The sequence below is a fragment of the Micropterus salmoides genome, unplaced genomic scaffold (assembly GCF_014851395.1).
Source record: "Micropterus salmoides isolate LMB-PRFRI ecotype aquatic unplaced genomic scaffold, ASM1485139v1 Ms_hic_scaffold_6, whole genome shotgun sequence".
In the NCBI taxonomy this organism is placed as follows: domain Eukaryota; kingdom Metazoa; phylum Chordata; class Actinopteri; order Centrarchiformes; family Centrarchidae; genus Micropterus; species Micropterus salmoides.
In genome coordinates, this window is record NW_024044348.1 from 15283667 (window position 1) to 15303434 (window position 19768).

At 38.4% G+C, this 19768-nt stretch overlaps 2 protein-coding genes across 3 annotated transcripts; one reads left to right on the plus strand and one right to left on the minus strand.

Annotated features, from left to right (window-relative positions):
* The first annotated feature begins 1503 nt into the window (after positions 1–1503).
* On the plus strand, positions 1504–8975 carry nkpd1 (NTPase, KAP family P-loop domain containing 1). Its single transcript, XM_038701972.1, has 5 exons — positions 1504–1681; positions 2568–2684; positions 3845–4164; positions 4701–6146; positions 7546–8975. The coding sequence occupies exons 1-5, from the start codon at positions 1504–1506 to the stop codon at positions 7822–7824; spliced, it is 2340 nt and encodes a 779-aa protein (XP_038557900.1). The 3' UTR covers positions 7825–8975.
* Positions 8976–9054: 79 nt separating this feature from the next.
* Positions 9055–17888, minus strand: LOC119890337 (LIM and senescent cell antigen-like-containing domain protein 1). 2 transcript variants are annotated; one of them, XM_038701567.1, is made up of 10 exons: positions 17730–17888; positions 16694–16850; positions 16504–16570; positions 14310–14430; positions 13956–14105; positions 13676–13826; positions 12603–12695; positions 12380–12428; positions 12184–12259; positions 9055–10521 (listed from the first exon to the last, which is right to left on the minus strand). In XM_038701567.1, the coding sequence occupies exons 1-10, from the start codon at positions 17756–17758 to the stop codon at positions 10407–10409; spliced, it is 1008 nt and encodes a 335-aa protein (XP_038557495.1). In that variant the 5' UTR covers positions 17759–17888; the 3' UTR covers positions 9055–10406. The 2 variants fall into 2 exon arrangements, with proteins under 2 accessions (XP_038557495.1, XP_038557496.1); XM_038701568.1 differs by lacking the exon at positions 9055–10521 and adding an exon at positions 10542–11951.
* Positions 17889–19768: the final 1880 nt, after the last annotated feature.

Sequence of the window (19768 nt, forward strand, 5' to 3'; positions counted from 1 at the left end):
GGTCTGGGCAACAAAGAAAAAAACTTTGTTGCTGCTGCTTTGGCATCTTAACTGCTTCACATGTCAGTTCAGGCCAGAAAGAGCAATCCAACCATTCTCAACCTGAGGTACTCCAAACTAGGAATTCAGTTCATGAATCATACAGACCCCAAGCTCCAGCGTGAAATCACTCATTTGTTCCATTTTTCCATAGACTGAGAAAGTTGGACAGTGAATGCCAGAAGCTATTGCAAGAATGGGGATTTTTCTACCTCGTAATGCTTTCAGGAACTACCCACCTCACTCAGATTCTATGAATAGAAAGGAGATTTGGAGCAAGAGTAACGGATTGGAAAAGGAGAATGGAAGAAATGTACAGCTCCATCTCTCAGAAATAATTTAATTTTGTATTTGACCTCACTTCCTGAGGTGTCCGGGCCTACAGACATGCCTTGTGGTTATCAGGTGCCTTTCTTTCCCTCTTATCAGTGTTGTGAAGTTTTACAACATAAAGCTCCTGGTGGTATAAGGTTCACCACGCCTTAGTTGCTGCTGCATTGTACTCTGTACTCTGTAATGTGTTTTTTGGATACGTTCATAGTTTCGACTCAAGATAAGTCAAAATATGGATCAGAACTAACATTTGGAACATAACCAGGTAAGCTTGTGTTATCAGTAACACATTTCTACCCAGGAATAACACACCAGTCATTATTTTATGAGAGCTTGTGGCATAATTACAGAAGTTTTACAATTGTAGTTTAGTAATCCTTTTGTTCACACTTATCAAAACTAAAAGTCTGTATGGAACTCTGTTTTGTACTTATGTGTGTCAGACTGATGGTAAATCTATTAGGCATGTGCAGGGAAGAACACAAAGAGAACATATGTTGCCAGCAGGGAAAGGGACCAGCAAAAGTGTTGACATTTGTTTGCTCATAAAAACGCCTAAACTCTGGGAGTGTGCAAACCTTTGCATGAATGCCTTTTGGTTTGTGCTATGTAAGCACTCTCAAGGACGTTCATCCCACATGTGGTGCTTTCCATTAGAGGTGTTTTGTACATAAACAAACAAATCTTTAACACAAACTCCTCAAGTTAAACTGAGTGTGCTGAATCAACACTGTCAGTGTCCAAATGAGTGGGTTTTTGCATTGGAGCTCACCTCACCAGTGACTGAAAGCACATCTGCCTGTATAGACATCATAGACAGTATATTTGCTTATCTTCTTTATTTATTGCTGTTTTAATTCCTGCCTCATGTTCTGCCCTCAGTAATATACTGACTTTGGGGTTATTTCTGTTCAGTCACAGTCCATTATTTGTATTGGAACAGAAACATTGTGCATCAGGTGTCCAGAATCTTTATTTAAAACTCATACTAAAGTATTTTTACACATTATAAGATATTTATTCTCACCATACACTGTATAAAAAAAAAATTAAGTTGTCAGGAGTAGTCTTTCTAAAATAACGCAAGGGTGACCCATTTGGTGATCGTGATTCCTCCATCCGCACCTGGAAATGAAGAAGAGGTATGTGAAGAGGGAAAGAGAGAAGGAGCCTGTGGCACGGAAAGCACACACATCCATCAGTTCCTGCACTGAGGCCCCTGCTGTTTCTTATTCTTCAAAGGTCAAAGGGGTTCTCTCTGAGAGTTGCATGTCCCACTCCACAGTCATCATGTCTAAGCCAACAAATGGTAAGTTATTATCTGCAGGTAAAGACTCAGCATCGCTTTTCCCCCTCCTGCTCAGAAGGGCTCCATTTTCACTTTCAGTTTCACTTTGAGAATGAAATGCTCAGAGATTCTCCTATGTGAACATTATCGTGAAGTGAATGTAAATGTTTATAATGTCTAAATCAGGGACATTTGGCTGAATCAGTGCCCCTCTGAATCTAATATACTGTATATAATAAATATATAAATTTCTATGTATACCTTTATGCTGAGGAGACAATGGTATATATGCTATTGTTAAACTAGGTAATGACATATAAAATTGTAAAAGGGATGATTTAGCTGTTTTTTGTTTTACCCGCAACATTAATCCACATGGGCCTATTAATTTGTTGGTATTGTTTTGACTGTTATAGACACATTTCATTTATTTTATTTTTTTAAAGGCATGATTACAAATGCAGTTGCTTAAGTGACAGGTCTACATACACATTCACACATTCACAGAATATTCAATAAATAGTGGCTTCTCAACTCCTGTTCAAGGGCTCCATTTTTACTTCCTGTTTTACTCTGAAAATGTAAATGCTTATAGACATACCCATCTGTAAAACAGAGTCTGTACTGTGAACATTTTCCTGAAAGAAACCTTATTCATTTCTAAATGGACAAGTGTCATGTACCTGTACTGTTGTTTCAGTTTAGTTCAGCATTATTGAGCAAAAATAAGAAAAACATAGTAATCAAGAATGTTGTTGGTAATACTTGTCTACCAGAGATTCCAGTTAATGTGAGAAATACTTCGGTGTTCTTGCTCAAAGAACACTCTGTGGATGAGAGAAAGAGATATGTTTAAGTGAATACAAAATGAAAGGTGGTATTTATCTTATATTAAATTGCCTTTCAGATGATATTTATGCATATGCGCTGTCCAAGACCGTGACAAAAGTTTCATCACCTGCAACTGTAGGACTCTACTCTTCATGTCAGAACCGACTTAACATGATCCTCGGGCAAATGGAAGGTATGTTAACACTCTCTTTGTACCCCATTTCGCTTTAATCAACCACTTAAAGCCCTGTGTGTGGGTAGGAATTATTTGATTTTTTAAGGTCTTGATGTTGGCATCAAACGTAAACACTACACTTTGACCATGATTTACATGCAAACAACTGGCTGATACACTTACCATAATTCTCCTAAACAATGCATATATATCCCAGTTTAAGATGTGGTCCCATCACACACCTTGTGTTTTTCCCCTAACATATTAATGTCATACGGTAAATCACGGTAATTACAACGGGCTGCCTTAAAAAGACCCTTTCAGAGGCTATACATACTACTGTGTCCACACAATCTCCTCTATACCAATTTTAACGGAGCAAATGTCAACAAAACATACAACCTGGAATTACAGTTTGAACAAATGTCTGCACAATTATAAACATGTTTTTAGCTCATGAATGACAGACCAAGTACCACCTTGAATCTTAAAGATAACACGCACATTTTTCATAAATGTAAGAATGAAAAGCTCCTTTGTGACATCAGAATTCCACAGTGTAGTACATACTCAATATGCACATGAAATATGTGAAGACATATAAACATTTTTATAGGCAAGTGACATTGAACAGATCAATTCATGGAGCACATGCTACATTCATTCCAACCAAGGTGTTTCTTGAAAAAACTTGGCAAACAGTTTTGCACTTGTACATGTACTGTTATTCAATAACTCTTTATTAAAATTTTTATATTGCTTTTTGCCTTGAATAATGGAAAAGCACAATCTTTGGAATTATACATTTCTGCAGAATAACCTGATTGTTTTTCCAGGAACAGGTTTTGGGTTTAATGTCATGCCTAGGGCATTTTGTCAGAGTTGGTAAGAGCCAGATAAGTTGCAAAGAAAACTCCCGCACACTGTCTAACTTGCAAAAAATATATATGTATTTACCAAGAGCCAGATAAGTGAAATTCACTAACTTATTGCTGTAATATTCCCCAATATTCCTCTAAAAACTTTCTATTCATTATCCTCTTTACGTCCAAGCCAACTACCCAAACAACTTTGATACCTCTCTGCCTTGATTTATATAGCTTATCCTTACATATACTGCAACCAGCTAAATGATTGATCCTGATTGTAAATATCATCACTGTTTTGTGTCTCTTCAGTGTACATGAAGCAGGAAGCTGGGCAAGAATACAAAGGGAGATCCAGGCCTCGCTCAGTTAAGCTTTCATTTACTGGCTTTCTAGCCCTCATTGGCCGAATGCTCTTCTACAAGCCTATTTGGACTAAGGAGAACCAGCAGCACCAGAACATCAGGTTCATTTCTGTGCATTTTAGTGCCTGGCATTTTGCAGGCAGTGACCTGCTTTGGGCCGGGCTAGCTATAAGGCTGTTTCAGGCCATGCAGATAAACTTTGGGAAATTACAGCTTGTACTTTACCGTGTGGCTCAATACGATGAAGATGACGAAATCAAGAAGAAGGTTTGTGAATTCCCTAACTTTTCTCAGTTATTAAACAGAGTCTAGTGAGAGAGAGCTAAATGCATGCATGAAGATAAGTGTTGTATCCCATCTATGTTTTTACATTTCGTAGAAAATAGTTCCCAGTGAAAACTGGTGACAGCAAGGTGTATTGGGTTTCTGCCAAAGCACATCACCGTTGAGTTGCACAAATATAAACTGTTGATGCTTTGAACATCAGAAATTAAATGCCCTTCACTGTCATTGTACTGGAATGGCAGCTCAAGTCTCAGTAGCGGAAATGTCAAAACCTTAGTCGATATAGAAATATGTATTGGAGAAAGGGACATTTTGATATGATGATGGCGCTAGATGAAAAGTTAGGGGTTTTACCAAGTAATTACAATATTTCATTTGACAACCATGGAATGTCTGCAAAAAAATGTATGGTGGACCAACCGATAAACTGACATGCTGCTAGAGTGGCTAAAAACACGGCAGTGGGGTCTAACTCACTTCTTGTTTGTTCTTTGTTTTGTTTTTATAAAACATTTCAGAAAGTGGAGGATGGTCCTAACAACTGGAGGTCCAAAAAGGTTTGCTGCTGTCCTCTGTGGTTTCTCGTCCTGTCCATTCTTTTGGTTCCAATTATCATCCTGGTATTATTGTTGACTGTTGGCTTTCCCGAATATGAGATGCAACCAGGCGAGGGGGTGAATGGAACACAAGGCCAGGTGGGCGTGCTGGAGAGCCTCGCCATCGCTTCTTTAGGAGTCCCTGCAGTAAGCGTGTTGAGGTTTGTTTTTCTGATGTGTAAGAACTTCATCTTCAACCAGGATCTGAACATCAAGAAGGGGATGGACAATGACCGGGTCAGCAGCCAGCTGGGCTTCATGAACGAAGTGAGGAAGGAAATGTGGTTTCTGTCTCGCTTCATCCAGTTTATGGAGGTGTTTGAGAGGAGAAGGATCCGAGTGTTACTGAAGATCACAAACCTGGATCGGTGCTCCCCCAAGAATATTGTTGCAGTTCTGGATGCCATCAACATTCTGCTTTCAGATGAGGAAAGTCCGTTTATTTCCATTTTGGCCGTCAACCCCGATGTACTTATACAGAAAGTGAACTTTGCAGATAGCTGCTTCAGCAAAGAGGACAGAGCTTATGCACTGCTGAACTGCATCGTGACTCTGGTCTTCACGGTCCCACCACTGTGCGATGATTCAAAGCGCAGTTTATTTTACAGCCTCACTAGCAATTCAAAAATCCCTGCGGACAGAAGCATGAGGGAAGATAAACATAGAAGTGGGGGCCACAAAAAGAGATATTCCTCAGATGTATCTGTAGAGATTGCATTGGAAATGAAAGAGTCAAAACTGCTTTTGAATGAAACTACAGCAGATGAGGAAGTAGAGACGTTGGTCAACAACGTCCTGACCAGCAATCAAAGGAATCTGAACAAGTATATGTTAGATGATGCCATGTCTATGAGGAGAGTGATCAACTCTATTCGAGTGACTGTGATCATCATGATGGCCTTGAAGAAAGAGATTCCTCAACCAGAATACATTGCAGCATGGGTGGTCTTGGCCAATCAGTGGCCCTGTCGCCTCAGCTGGATCATCCAGTGTGCAGAAGATGCTCAGCAGAGAGCAGGTATTGATCATACAAATGTGGCCAACATTGATGATTCAAAGACCTTATGGCAAGTCTACAGTGAGTCCAGGGCAGAGCTGTATGTGATGAGTGCACAGATTGAGGACCTCCTTGAGCAGGATGGAGATCCTGAGATGTTTGAAAGATTTCTCACAGTGGATTTCCAATTCAAGATAAAGGACTTGAAGGCATTTGAAGCAGCAACTGTGAACCTGAATCCTTCAATTAGGAAGGAGCTTGCTCAGATCAGAGGGACATCCAGGCTGAAAGATTCTGGTTGGATGAGGAACCTAGCTCCCCTACCAATCAGAACTATCATCAATATGGATACAGAGGATGTTTGTAAAGAGGTAAACTTCTTCTTTAAAGAAATCTTTCTCTCCTGGTTGATTTGGCAACATGTGGTTGCTGGTGGTAACAGCAAGTGTGGTGTACTACCACAGCAAACACTTCATGAGCCAACAATTCACATTTTTCCATCATGCCATGAGCAACTACAATCTGAGGAATGTAGCGGTGTTTAACTTATTTTATTGATAGTTATTCTAGGTAATTTTCCACCTTGTTTTAGTGTTTATTCCCTACTTGAATCTGCTCTCCCTCTCCCTGTATTAGTCTGTGGCTATAATATTGCGGTCTGAACCGAACTGTGGATTTGGTGAATCGTTACACCCCTCGTGCTGAGCAGAAATACTATCAAAAATAGTCTTATTTCATGTAAATCTTTCAGATTATCTATATCAATATAAATTTTATTTATAAAGCACACTTAAAACAACTAAAGTTGACCAAGGTGCTTTACATGTTAAAAATACAACAACACAACAGTAATTACAAAGTAAAAGTACAGCAATAAAACATTAATTAGAATATACAGTATATGATATGTAATGATATTAAAATCGCTAAGGACAATAAATGCCTTAGAAAAGTGATTTAAAGCATTTGAGAGTTGGGGCGGTTCTGATAATGACTGGCAGGTTGTTCCACAGGTTAGGGGCAGCTCTACCAAAGGTTTGATCACCTCTAGTTTTGAGTCTGCTTCTGGGTACATCCAGGAGGAGGAGAATGGCAGATCTTACCACTATAGCAGGAGTGGGAACTGTTTATCAAATTTAAACACACCGTCCAATAAGTCACCAAGACTCCTCACAATCGAGCAATTATTTGAAGCTAATGGGCAAAGAGTACCTCCTTCAAGCAATTCAGGATGTCCAAGCACTATAACTTCGGTCTTGTCTCCGTTTAGGTTGAGGAAGTTAAGGTTCATCCATGTTTTGATGACCTTTGGATAGTAAAGCAGGGGCTGCAGTGAGCCCTTTGTTTTTAACCGCAGGGGCAAATAAATGTGTATATCGTCTACAAAACAGTGGAAAGAGACCTCATATTTCTCAAGAATGGAGGCCAGGGCAGAGTATATAAAGAAAATAGTATAGGGCCCATGACAAGTAAAAGGGGCTGTCTCAGAAAAATAATCACCAAGGTGGACAGAGAAACTCCTATCTCTTAGGTAGGATCGAAACCACCAACCACCAAGTGCAGTACCTTTAACTCCTATTATGTAATAGTTATTTATTATTTATGAATGTACCTCTGTTACAAAGCAATACTTATTCAAATTGAATTATTATAAAATAATAAAATGTGTGTTTATTTACCCCTCACGACTGTGCAAATCAAACTGGATTAGGAACTTACTCTTATTATTCCTCTGTGTTTATGATGTTCACTTTTTCTTCTTTTTCCTAGTTGGAGAGGATGAACTACTCCAATAAGTACATTGAAACTGTGAAAAGCAATGACCTCAATGGTTCGGCACTGGTTTTTGGTGAAGCAGAAGACCTTAAAAAACTCCTAAAAATGACCTTCGGTGAATGGGCACGTTTCAGACTGCACTTCTTGGGTTTATCATCACATCTCCGACAACAATACAAGTACATGCCGCCGACAGCTTATCAACCTCAGAACCAGCCATCTAGATTTACCCTACATGGTCCCCATCATTACTCATCTAATCTCAGTGGTTAACAGCTGCATGTAGGCATCCAATCCTTTCCCAGTAAGCCTGATGTCCATAAAATTATGATCTGCAAGTGTAACATATATTATCAATTTTACAGTAAAAATGAATAACCTGTGCATAAAAAATCACATACAGATTGCAATGTATGACTACAATTTTTATGCAAAATGCGTTTACTAGTGTTACTGATAAATTATTAAATAAATAGTTCAACATTTTGGGAAATGAAAATCTTGGCAAAAACACCGCTTAGAAAAATGTTTAATCTCTTATAACTGTCAAATAACTATCACGTCCTGTTAATTTAAGAGGGACAACCCCGACAATGATAGCTGTGGTGTTACCTAGATGTCTAATTGTGTATCAAAAAACCTTGATTGTACATTGTCGTGATTATATTTTCCTATAAAAGAACATTTTCACAGCAGACATTTCAACATGTCCCAGTTATGATGGATGAATTTCATTTAGCTGTTTCAGTTTTAGGATCCTGGTAATGTGAATGCTGGCTCACTGTCATGGCTTTGCTGGTACACTTACTCACACTAGAATGGAGCCATTGTTAACTATTGTTGCTAACACCTATGCTTTTCCGTAATGATAAGTCAGTGTCTGCTGTGAAAAAAAGGTCTATTATGAGACAGTGTTGTTGTTTTTTGTGTCAATGTGTAATAGAAGGAAAGGTAGGAAATAGAAAAGGACCAGGAATGTAAAAAGTTGTGAAATGTTAGCTATAGAAAACATACAAACTATTGTTTTAAAAGTAATTTTCAGTACTATAAAATACATAATTGGATATTACATTGCACTTTTTGTAGGAAATTATGAAGCTCCAGTGTCTTTCACTCTCTCTTAGCCACTATCACAGTGACGAGATATTTATCAAAATGATTATCTATATTGTTCCATCAATGACTGCGGCTGTAATTCACTGTGAGGGTTAACAGGAAACTTCTTTATGCACAAAATTGTAACTTGATTGTAGGCTTTACTTATATATTATTTGTTGTTACTCTGGTTGCACTTTTTTATTTTGTATGGACTTGTTATGTGACTTTATTCTGGAATCAGTGAATGTTTATAATGAGTGTGTGATGTGCCTATGCTATACATCATGGATGCATGCTACAAATTTAAAAAGAGAATCAGAGAATATTAATTGAATCATATATTATAGATCTCAAACAGGTATTAACAAAGTAAATTTGGTATTTAATCGACAGAAATTCACTGTGTGAGTTTAGGGATACTTTATTGATCATTAAGCAGAACATTTGCTGCAGTAAAGCATAATTCTCCATTTCATGCAAATCAATAAAATGTAAACTCTGGCAAATGAAATGTATATGCAAATGTCCCATTAAAAAAATAAAATGTTCATTCAAGCAAATAAATAAAATGTGTTGTGTGGTACTTTACTAGTTTGCAAACAGCCCAAGCAATGTGCTGACTCATTAATGATATTTTAACATCAAAGTGTTCTCATGTTAAATAAGGTTCATTTCATCTGTATTCCTTTGAACGTTAATTTGGCTAAAAATATAACACTAACAATCCCCAGGCATTTACAGTACAAGCAATACCATTACACTACCGCACATACCAAAAGCATACAGTACATAGTGAAGGTCTTAACACCAACAGGAGATTTTAACAGACAGACTCTGACTTTGTAGTTGTTCTAATAATAGTAGCGCCCTCTGATCTTTCAGTGTTCAATCACGTTTACTGTTCAAACACTGGGCCAATTGGACTAATCAACAGTCACGGAGAAATTCTCTGAATAAAATATTCCCCTGTGGTATATTTTTGAGCCAGGCTGATAGAAAAGTGACAGAACGAGGCAGTAGAAATTAAAAGTTCAAGAGTTTAAACTCGCCACTTGAAATGTTTAAGCAATATCTCACAACAGGCCGTGGTATACGCTTCTTATATCACAGTTAAGGGGCGTTGTTCGGCCCGAAACGATGCAGAATAAACATGTCATGGGTGGATTCATTATTATGTTTTCATGTTAGCAAGAACAAGAGACATCATTACAAATCAAAGATCACAGTGTTTGCTTTACAAGTTATAAAAGCTCAAAAGGAGGGAAGTCAAGTAAAATTCTGCTTCTAGTAGATACTTTGTCTGAATAAGCTTTACTAAGGCATAACTGTATGAAAGTTACATTTTGACCATTATTTGCATATTAAGACACATACTTCATATAATCAAGGCACATGTGTGGAATTATTTTGAATTACACACAACAATATTTTCAAATTCAAGACAGTTTTAGATATAGCAGTTTGCAAATATGTTCATGGTAAAGTCATAATAAAAATGTTGTCTAGGACAAAATAACAAATTTGGACAATTTAGGAATGTATTTAAAAAAGAAACATTTGCTTAAAAAACAGCAAGACATCTTCTAACAGGCACCATTACTATAACACCACAGTGATATATTTTTATAATTTTTAAATAGATCCCAGATTTAAATTACCGGTATAATGCTGGGTCCTAATGCAGCAGTTCTCCTTTCCTGTATTTTACCATCACAGACACAGCAGGAATACATCCAGGCTGTTTGGTCGGAAGCAGCTCACTTGCGTCCCAAGGACTCAGCCAGCTTCTTGAGCCTTTTCTTCAGCTCCAGAGGAAACTTTTCATAACACTTTTTACAAACAGGCTTCATGTCAAACTCAACAAACTTGTTCCTGCAAAGAGGGAAAGATGTCATGTCAATACTAAATGTGTGATCCAATGATTTGTCTTTTGTCCACATTATTAACCTTTCAGATTTCTCTCTGACATGCAGATTTCTTGTCTAAATATTATTAGCACTGCAGGTTAAAATGTACTTAAAGTCACTCTCTCATTATTTAAAATTATATTAGTATTAGGATCATACTTTAAAGGAGATAACACCCATCTTCTGCTCAGGAAGTATCATGCAAATTAACCAGCTGCTTTTCCCTTTGGTGCAAGCAATGATTAATCTCATTCAAACCAAAAAACTTCAGTCTTGAAGGAAACTCAAGTTTGTTATAGGTAGCGCTGAAGTTATTAAATTTGAGAGCTCGTACAGCATTTACAAAACAAAAACACTGCAAAGGGAAACAGAGTCTGACAGAACACAATGCAAAACAACTGAAGTTTCTTGGGGAAACTAACAAGAGATAATCAACACTCCTGGGACATGTTATTTGTTACCATGGTTTGTGGCTCATGAAGTCACTGAATTTGATTAAACGTCAATAGTGATTGAAAATATGTTTTTTTTTCTTTTAACATTCTGCTTGCATGATTGAGATGCGTGTGGTTAATCTAGTATTAGCCTTTTACTGACTGCTAACTTATTAATTCAGTTTAACCCAAAAAAATGTTTTTTAAAACTAATTTCCGTTGTGTTCTGTGTGACTTGCAGCATTTCTGTATTTGATTACATTTCCTGTATTTGCAACGCTTTGTGTTTTCAATGAACGAGAGCATATGTTGTCAAAATAATGAAGATGTTTTTTTCCCCATTTTGGTGCTGAGCCATTAGGGCCAGCGTACAAAAATGTGCTTGTTTGCGCTCCTTCAATGTGAGGATTTTCTGTTTGAATGTCTTTGGGTTTCAGACTGTTGATTGAACAAGACATTTGAAGATGTCACCTTGGACTCCATTTTCAGATTAAATCAATAATGAAAATAATTGTTTGGTGCAGCCTATGCTTATAAGCATCAACTGAGCCAAACTTATGTTAAAGATGCATGTATGCTATAATGTTTTGCACAGATGCCATTACCACAAGACAATTATGGGGTTGAATTTAATAAGTTAGAAATAATGACATGCCATACTCTTTACAGTATGGCATGTATTATAAGTTATTATAAGTTATATAAGTATTGTTTACTCAGTAGACTTTACTCTACTGAGTAAACAAGGAATACCACAGAAAAAGAGGAAGACAGATATTGCACAAACCAACAGATGGAGTGGTGAGTTGTAAAGAATATTAACTACAGACAGACAGCAGCTTTTTTCTTGCGGTCTTTGGCATCACGCTCACGTCGGGCCAGGCGGCGTTTCAGCTCCTCAGGCATGCGTTCATAGCAGTGCTTGCACACTGGCCTCAGGTCAATTTCAACAAACTTATCTCTGAGTTACCATAGACGCAGCAAGTGAAGCATGTTAAGAGGAGAAATTGGAGGAAAAGGAAAGAGCCAAAGAGGGAAGAGTTGTAGCAGGAGAAAGATAAGACACAAAGACAAGTGTTAAGACTACCACTAAAGCAGGGGTTAAGTAGGAAAACTAGAGAGGAAAACATCAGCTGGTAGTATTGTACATGATTAACTAGCAAAATAAGCTACTAATGAGCAACATAACTTACTTCAGAGTGAGTTTTGTGTTGCAGGTGGAGCACGAGAAACAGCTGACACACCAAGCCTTGTTGAGAGCAGACACCACTGAGGAAAATATAAACATTCAACTGTTGTTTCTTCAAGCAACATTTTATGTAAATTACTAAAAACACTGTACTGAATGTGAGCTTTTTTTTTTTTTTTTCTTTTAATACTGATACTCACCATCGCCTTCAATCACACGGTTGCAGTGATAGCACACATCGCCGAAGAGCTTGGTAACAGGCAAACAAGGAGATTGGGTGTTTATACAGCAAACGCAAATTCATTTATTTGGTGAAGCAATGAAAGGTTAGCATTAGCTGTGTAATTTCATTGACACTCTACTGACATTAGAATGTCTTTCATGTTTTCCAAAGTCCTTGTTTGGCTTGGCTCTTTTTCTTACCTGGTTATAATGAGTCTCACAGTAAGCCAATCCCTTCCTCTCGTAATGGCGATGACCAAGGAAAGGCTTCTCACACTTGGCACACACAAAATGCTGTAAAAAAAATTTTAAAAAATAAACTTGCTGAGGGACAGGGAGTTTGAGGGATAGGGGGAAAAATCCTAATGAAGGCAAGTGACTGGAGGAGCAGGTACCAACACACAGATAGGGTGCAGATTTTATTTTCTAGAAGTCTGATACATTAATACCACAAGAGAATTACATGAATATGTTTAGTTAAGATAATCCTCTATTGATTTATTTAATATTTACTTACCTAGAATTTGTTTTAAGTTAAAGACTTCACCTATGAAGAAATGTTACTATAGTAATCCAGTGATGTTTTTGTTTTTAAATCACATTGAGGCCATCTGTGATATAAAGAAACCACTGCAGTGTTTCTGTAGAGCTCCCACTGTGTTTTTAAAATTGTTCTACTTTTCTGGTGCCTGCCAGATAACACTGAAGTGGTTAGATACAACATTCATTGCACCTAATGGCTCTTTAGCATTAAATTGACTGCTATACACTCTTGATAGTCTTGAGCATTTTGAACATTGTGAGATTCAGCAGCCTCCAGACAGATGAACACACAACTTCATCTGCTGCGCTCTGCCTCAGGAGAAACAATATTTTTTTTTAAAAGGCTCACATCTCTGCTACTTCTTCAAATGAGCTCATTAACAGTGTTTTGGTTCTAAATTGGTTTATTATACATGAATTAAATTTTCCTATGCATAAGTAATAGTAACTAAATTTAAAACTAATTACAGTCTTTTATTCTGCTTCTGTGTGAAGGCATATAAAAAGGTGATCAGCATGACATTTGTCCACTATTATTAACCTGTCAGTAGCCTTTCCAAAGCAATACTCTCTGTAGTCCAACTTGCAATATGCAGAGGAACTTTTAAAGAAACGCAGCAAGTTTTGCCTCAGAACAACAAACGCCAACATGTTTTACTTTTCTTTGAAATTACAGAAATGTAACATTGTATCTAGCGTATTGATAAATAGTCTGATTCTAGTTCACAAACCTCTACATGCCACTGCTTGCCCATGGCATTTACAACACGCCCCTCGATGGGTCTCCTACAGGCTCCACAGATCGGTACACCCATCTTGTCATGGCAGGGCAAACAGAAGAGCTCTCCCTTCAGTTCCCTGGCTTCAGCTGTCAATTCCTTCCTGTGGACAGAGAAACACTTTAAAGAGAGAGAAACACAGGCTTTGAACACATATAGATCATTTTTCATCTGGACCTGAAACACGTGCTGTTTTCTGTACTAAACAGCCGGGTGGAGTGGTAAGACTGACCCACAATTGCTGCAGTTGAAGTGGTCTGGGTGATAGGGGTCATTCTTAAAGATCAGTGGCTGCTCTTCAATGATGGCATGGCACTTCTGACAGATGTACTTGCCCAGGCCACGAGCTTTCTCGCGGTTATGGCATGGGCGACACAGGTGCCTGAGGTAAATGGAGGAGAACAAAATGTAAGGTGTCAAGAAAGAATCTGCAGCCTCGAATAATGTTTTGACATACTCTGTCACAGCTGCTCAAAATTACATTGTTTGTTAGAACGCAAAAGTCAGCCAGCTTGACGTGTGTGTAACCACCTGCTTTACAAGCTGTCAGTGTTATATTAAGACTCTAATAAGATGGGATACTTACCTGCCAGCATTTTTGACAAACCCCACGTCTGCAAGCACAGCCTGGCAAATGTCACAGCAGAAGCAGTCAGGGTGCCAACTATTGTTCATGGCCTTAATGACACGACCAATGATGAACTCCCCTGAGGGAAACCACAAGTGAGAGATCAGCTTGAGGCAAGTTTAACTTTTGTTTGTTGGGACTATATGCTATTTTGGGGTACTGTACAGTAGTTATGAATAACTACTCCATTATGGACTCCTAGTGTTCTCGAAGAGGCCAGTTACACCTGGCATTAAAATGTGTCTCTTATTATTTATTATTAATGTGCGTCTCCAGTGTCCACACTGAGAGCCGACCGCATTGTCCAGCTCAAACAACTGCACGTCACATCCTCCTCTCGTTTGCGCAGGTCCAAAAAATGCTCTGTAACTATTGACTGTATAATAACTTTCTCAACAGTCTCTTTTCACCATGATTCGTTTTCCTCTCTCTTCAACGGTGCGGCAGCGTAATGGCTCAGCTGGAAAGCGAAACTTAAGTTCCGCCTACCCTCATTTTCTTGCTCTGACACTGTAATGTTGAATGCATTTTCATTGACACTGAACAAAATTATAAACAACACTTGTGTTTTGTGCCCCCGTTTATCATGAGCTGAACTCAAAGATTAAAGACTTCTATCTATGTACACAAAAGGCCTAATTCTCTCAAATATTGTTTACAAATCTGTCAAAATCTGTGTTAGTGAGCACTTCTCCTTTGCCGAGATAATCCATCCACCTCACAGGTGTGGCATATAAAGATGCTGATCAGACAGCATGGGTATTGCACAGGTGTGCCTTAGGCTGGCCACAATAAAAGGCCACTCAAAAAAAGTGCAGTTTCACTGCATTTTTCACTGGGTTTGGGGGTGTCCAGAAACCAGTCAGTATCTGGTGTGACCACCATTTGCCTCACGCAGTGCAACACGTTTCCTTCACATACAGTTGATCAGGTTGTTGATTGTGGCCTGTGTTGATCCACTCCTCTTCAATGGCTATGCAAAGTTGCAGTCAGGTCGAGACCCCGATGAGGATGACGTGCAAAGCAGATGAGCTTCCCTAAGATGATTTCTGATGTTTGTGCAGAAATTCTTTGGTTATGCAAACCGATTGTTGCAGCAGCTGTCTGAGATGCTGGTCTCAGACGATCTTGAAGATGAAGATGCTAGATGTGGAGGTCCTGGGCTGGTGTGGTTACACGTGGTCTGCGGTTGTGAGGGCGGTTGGATGTACTGAAAAATTCTCTGAAACACCCTTGGAGACGGCTTATGGTAGAGAAATGAACATTCAATTCATGGGCAACAACTCCAGTGGACATTCCTGCAGTCAGCATGCCAATTGCACGCTCCCTCAAAAGTTGTGACATCTGTGGCTTTGTGCGTTCGAGTGGCCTTTTATTGTGGCCAGCCTAAGGCACACCTGTGCAATAACCATGCTGTCTGATCAGCATCTTGATATGCCACACCTGTGAGGTGGATGGATTATCTTGGCAAAGGAGAAGTGCTCACTAACACAGATTTTGACAGATCTGTGAATAATATTTGAGAGAAATAGGCCTTTTGTGCAAATAGAGAAAGTCTTAGATCTTTGAGTTCAGCTCATGATGAATGGGGTCAAAAACAAAAGTGTTGCGTTTATAATTTTGTTCAGTGTAATTAGAGCATGTCTGTCTCTCTCTGAGACAGTCAAGCAGTTTTTAAATTAAGCTTAAGTAGCACTAAAATGTATCATGGGTGATCTAAACACAAGTGGGAAGATAAATAAAAGCATGACTATACTTTAAGATCAGTGGGGACATATTGCGATCTGAGTACTCAATAAACATAGAAGTCAGGGATGCTTACATCCAAATATGTACAGCGGTGCAGTTGTTCCCAAATTTGTGAGAGGTCTGTCAAAACAGTCTGAAGATTCTCAGTTATCCAGGTCATAGTTATCCAAGCATATATAATCACTTGTAGCACACATGAGATGCATTCTGGTACCAGGTCTAAAATGCATTCCATCTCAATTTGATCTATACATAGTCTGAATATATCTAAATACAAGATACTTCATTCTTTATTTGGGTACCCATTAGCTTACACAAAGTGGTTGCTGGTCTTTCTGGGGTACAACCCCATAAATACTAGATCTGGAGAGGCAGTAAATGAATGAGCCCATATAACACTCACCACACTGGTGACAGCAAGGGGCAAACAGCATCTGAAAGTCATGTTCACAATATTTTCTTCCTTCAAACTGTGAAGAGAAGAAGATTGAGATTAAAGGAGTACCACAGAAATCATCACCCAACAAGCAGTGTAGAAAGTATGTCACTGTGTAGATTTGTGAAATTAATTACTGGCTATTTGAGCGCAATACCTCGTAGAAGAGTCCCTCTGGAAACTGCTGGAAACACTGGGCACACACAAAGCACTGCTCATGGTACAGCTCTCCATTACTATTGACAATCTTTTCAGTTGCGGCAAAGCCACTCTTACATCTCTCACAGGCCGCAGTGGCCAGGGCATTAGCAATGCTGTTGCATGAGACAAGAATATATATATTAGTACATAACTTCCCCAGAGTCCCTGTGAAGGGCTGACAAATGTTTACCATTTCTCACATATCTCCTACTTTAACTGCTGTGCATGTTTCAGCAGCTGTCACCATGGAGAATGGAAATAATGTGAATCATTTTGGGGGGGTGGGGGGACTCACTAACTCACCGCAGAGCCATCACCTAATTTGGTAAAGGAATAGAAGTACTGAAACCTAGCTGAGAGATGATGTACAGAATCTATGCCTCAACCCTCCGTCAGTAGTCTAGTCTAAGGGTAATGTTGACTGAGGCCTCGTATAGAAAATAAACATGTTAAAATTAAGTTGCAAACTTAAAACTTACCTAAGCCAGCCAAACATGATGTTAGATTAATGTTAGTTTATCATTTTTCACCAGCAACGTAAATGGCACGTCATGCATTCATTTAGTTGCTCTCTTTAACTAACTCCATTAGTTAATAACGTTCAGGGGCGGTGCTACTAATAATTCGCATAATTTAGCGTTAATTTAAGGAAATGTGGCGAGTTACAAAGCTAGTTAGCATGCTAACCTTACAGTTAGCTCCAATAGAGGAAGAACACCGTTATTTCCTTAACGTTAAATTAGTTAACTTGCTATAACATATCAACGGTTAATCAACTGTTAAACAGTTGCCCCGGACCAAAATACGTATTGATAATAATATTTTTGCTGGAGCCTTAAAAAGGATGCATCTTTACTACCGTAGCGGTTTGCTAACTTTGCCCCAATGCTGGCCATTTACTATGACGTTAGCTTTAGCTTGCTGGCCGAAGTTTAACTGCTGGTCGGTTGTATATGTTTATTAATATTTAACCAAGTTAATGAAGATCTTACCTGCCCGTCATTCCAGCAACCCCCAGCATCACCTCTTAGCACGACAGATTTCGAAACCTACAGCCAATAAATTCGCTGAGCTACCAAAGCTCTCAGGGGACGCAGAGTAGTCTTCCGCCGTGTGGTCCCCTATAACTTCAGTCTGTGGTCGTCCCCTCCCAGCTGAGCTGTTCCGCGCATGAGCTGGCAGCGGGTTCAGGACACCGACTTCAGGGGAGTGTCCGTGCAAGTTTAATATTTCAACAACTTTCTAAATCTGCTACACCAGACTGCCCTTGACTGGTCTAGTTTTTTATCATCATACTGGATTAAAAGTCCCATAGAACAATCTGATATATGAGCGTATATGAAAAATGCATGGATAATGTAACTTAGCCTGTTTGTGAATATAATGTATGTCAGTTATCCAAAACAAAATATACGTACTGTGCTACCACACAAAATATGTGGTATGGATTCACCCAGCCTGCTGATGGATTTACGGACTATGAGGAGACAAGTATCCCACTGATATGTGCATTTAAAACTACATTATTGTATTTATATTTTGGATTAAATAAAGTTGACCATGATTAATTTTAATCCTTACTTTTCGAGTAAACACTACAACTTCATAATAAAAGAAAGCACATAGATCATAATATAATTTCATTTTCAAATATTCTGCAAAACAAACTGTAGCCTATATACAGTATATATGGCCATTCATTTCATAATAGTATCACATATTAGATGCATATTTTTATGTTGAATTTATGGGTATATGGGTTTATCCATATGTACAAAACAAATGTTTTTGCTGTTAGCACATACAGATATTAGATTAAAATATATGTCCATATCTGTAAACATATATAACCCATTATCAGTATATACCCTGTATGTTTATGTATAACCATATATCAGATTTTCATATGCAGTGGATGTCAGTTAAACATACAATTTTTGCCACCAATTAGTTTTGTGCTGTCCTGAGAAGCCTATTCTAGTTAAGTAATTATCTGACATATTGCATCACACAGATGCAACATTCATCATTCATGAATAGATGGAACATTCCTGTGAATCCAATATCCTGCAGGGAGATAATAGTCAAGCATGGACTATGTAGTGTGTGCCACCACAGTCAAGAGGTCTAATTTATCAAACCAAGGGAAAACAAGGGGAAACAGCTGTGTGGGGGTGTGTAGGTGATGTAAATAAAACCTTGTTATTGCTAGAGTATAAGTCTCTTTTCCCATGTTGCATCTCAACCACTAGCTTTCACTGACAAAGCCACCATATTCACACCCTCTCCTTCCAAGTGTCCATGATTTAATAAGTACCCTTTAGGTGTGATATTCCAACAGCACGGCTAATGATTTCAGTGTTCAGTTTGATTTCAGTCTGACTGCTGACTTCAAATTAACACACACATATAAAGAGTTGAGACAACTGAATGACTATTTTGACAACAAGTAAAGACAGGGATGTTCCTGTGAGTGTTTCTACATACAAGGCTTTAAGACCTGAGTGCTGTCTGACAATCTCACCAACAAGTTTCCTGTTTAAGAAATATCACTGATTGTCCTTTTAAATCCTAAAATTTAGACCTGTCCTCTCTTGCGTGTGCGTGTTTTTATGTCCTCATGTTTACTATTGTTTATATACCTTCTTCGAAAGCACTCTGCTTGGAGGTAAGTACAGCACAAATAACGTTTGTTTGTACCGTATTACACTCTATTCCTTTTCTCTGTAATGAACCAATTCTCTCACAGGGATGAAGCTTAATCTGTTAGATTAAGCTTCAACAGTATATTTATATACTTCAAACAATCTAACCTTTACATGGTGAAATAGAATATGTACAGACACAAGATATTTTGTGTTTGACTCATAAAATGTTCTCTGTGACCCATTAAGATTTAGAGGATAGAAGATAAGAGCGCTGCAGGAGGCACACGAAAGAGTTATAGAGTAAAATAAAGAAATAAATTTCATATATGCCATTTTTGTTGAATCCAGCAACGTCCACTTTCCAGAAAAGCAACATCACTCTC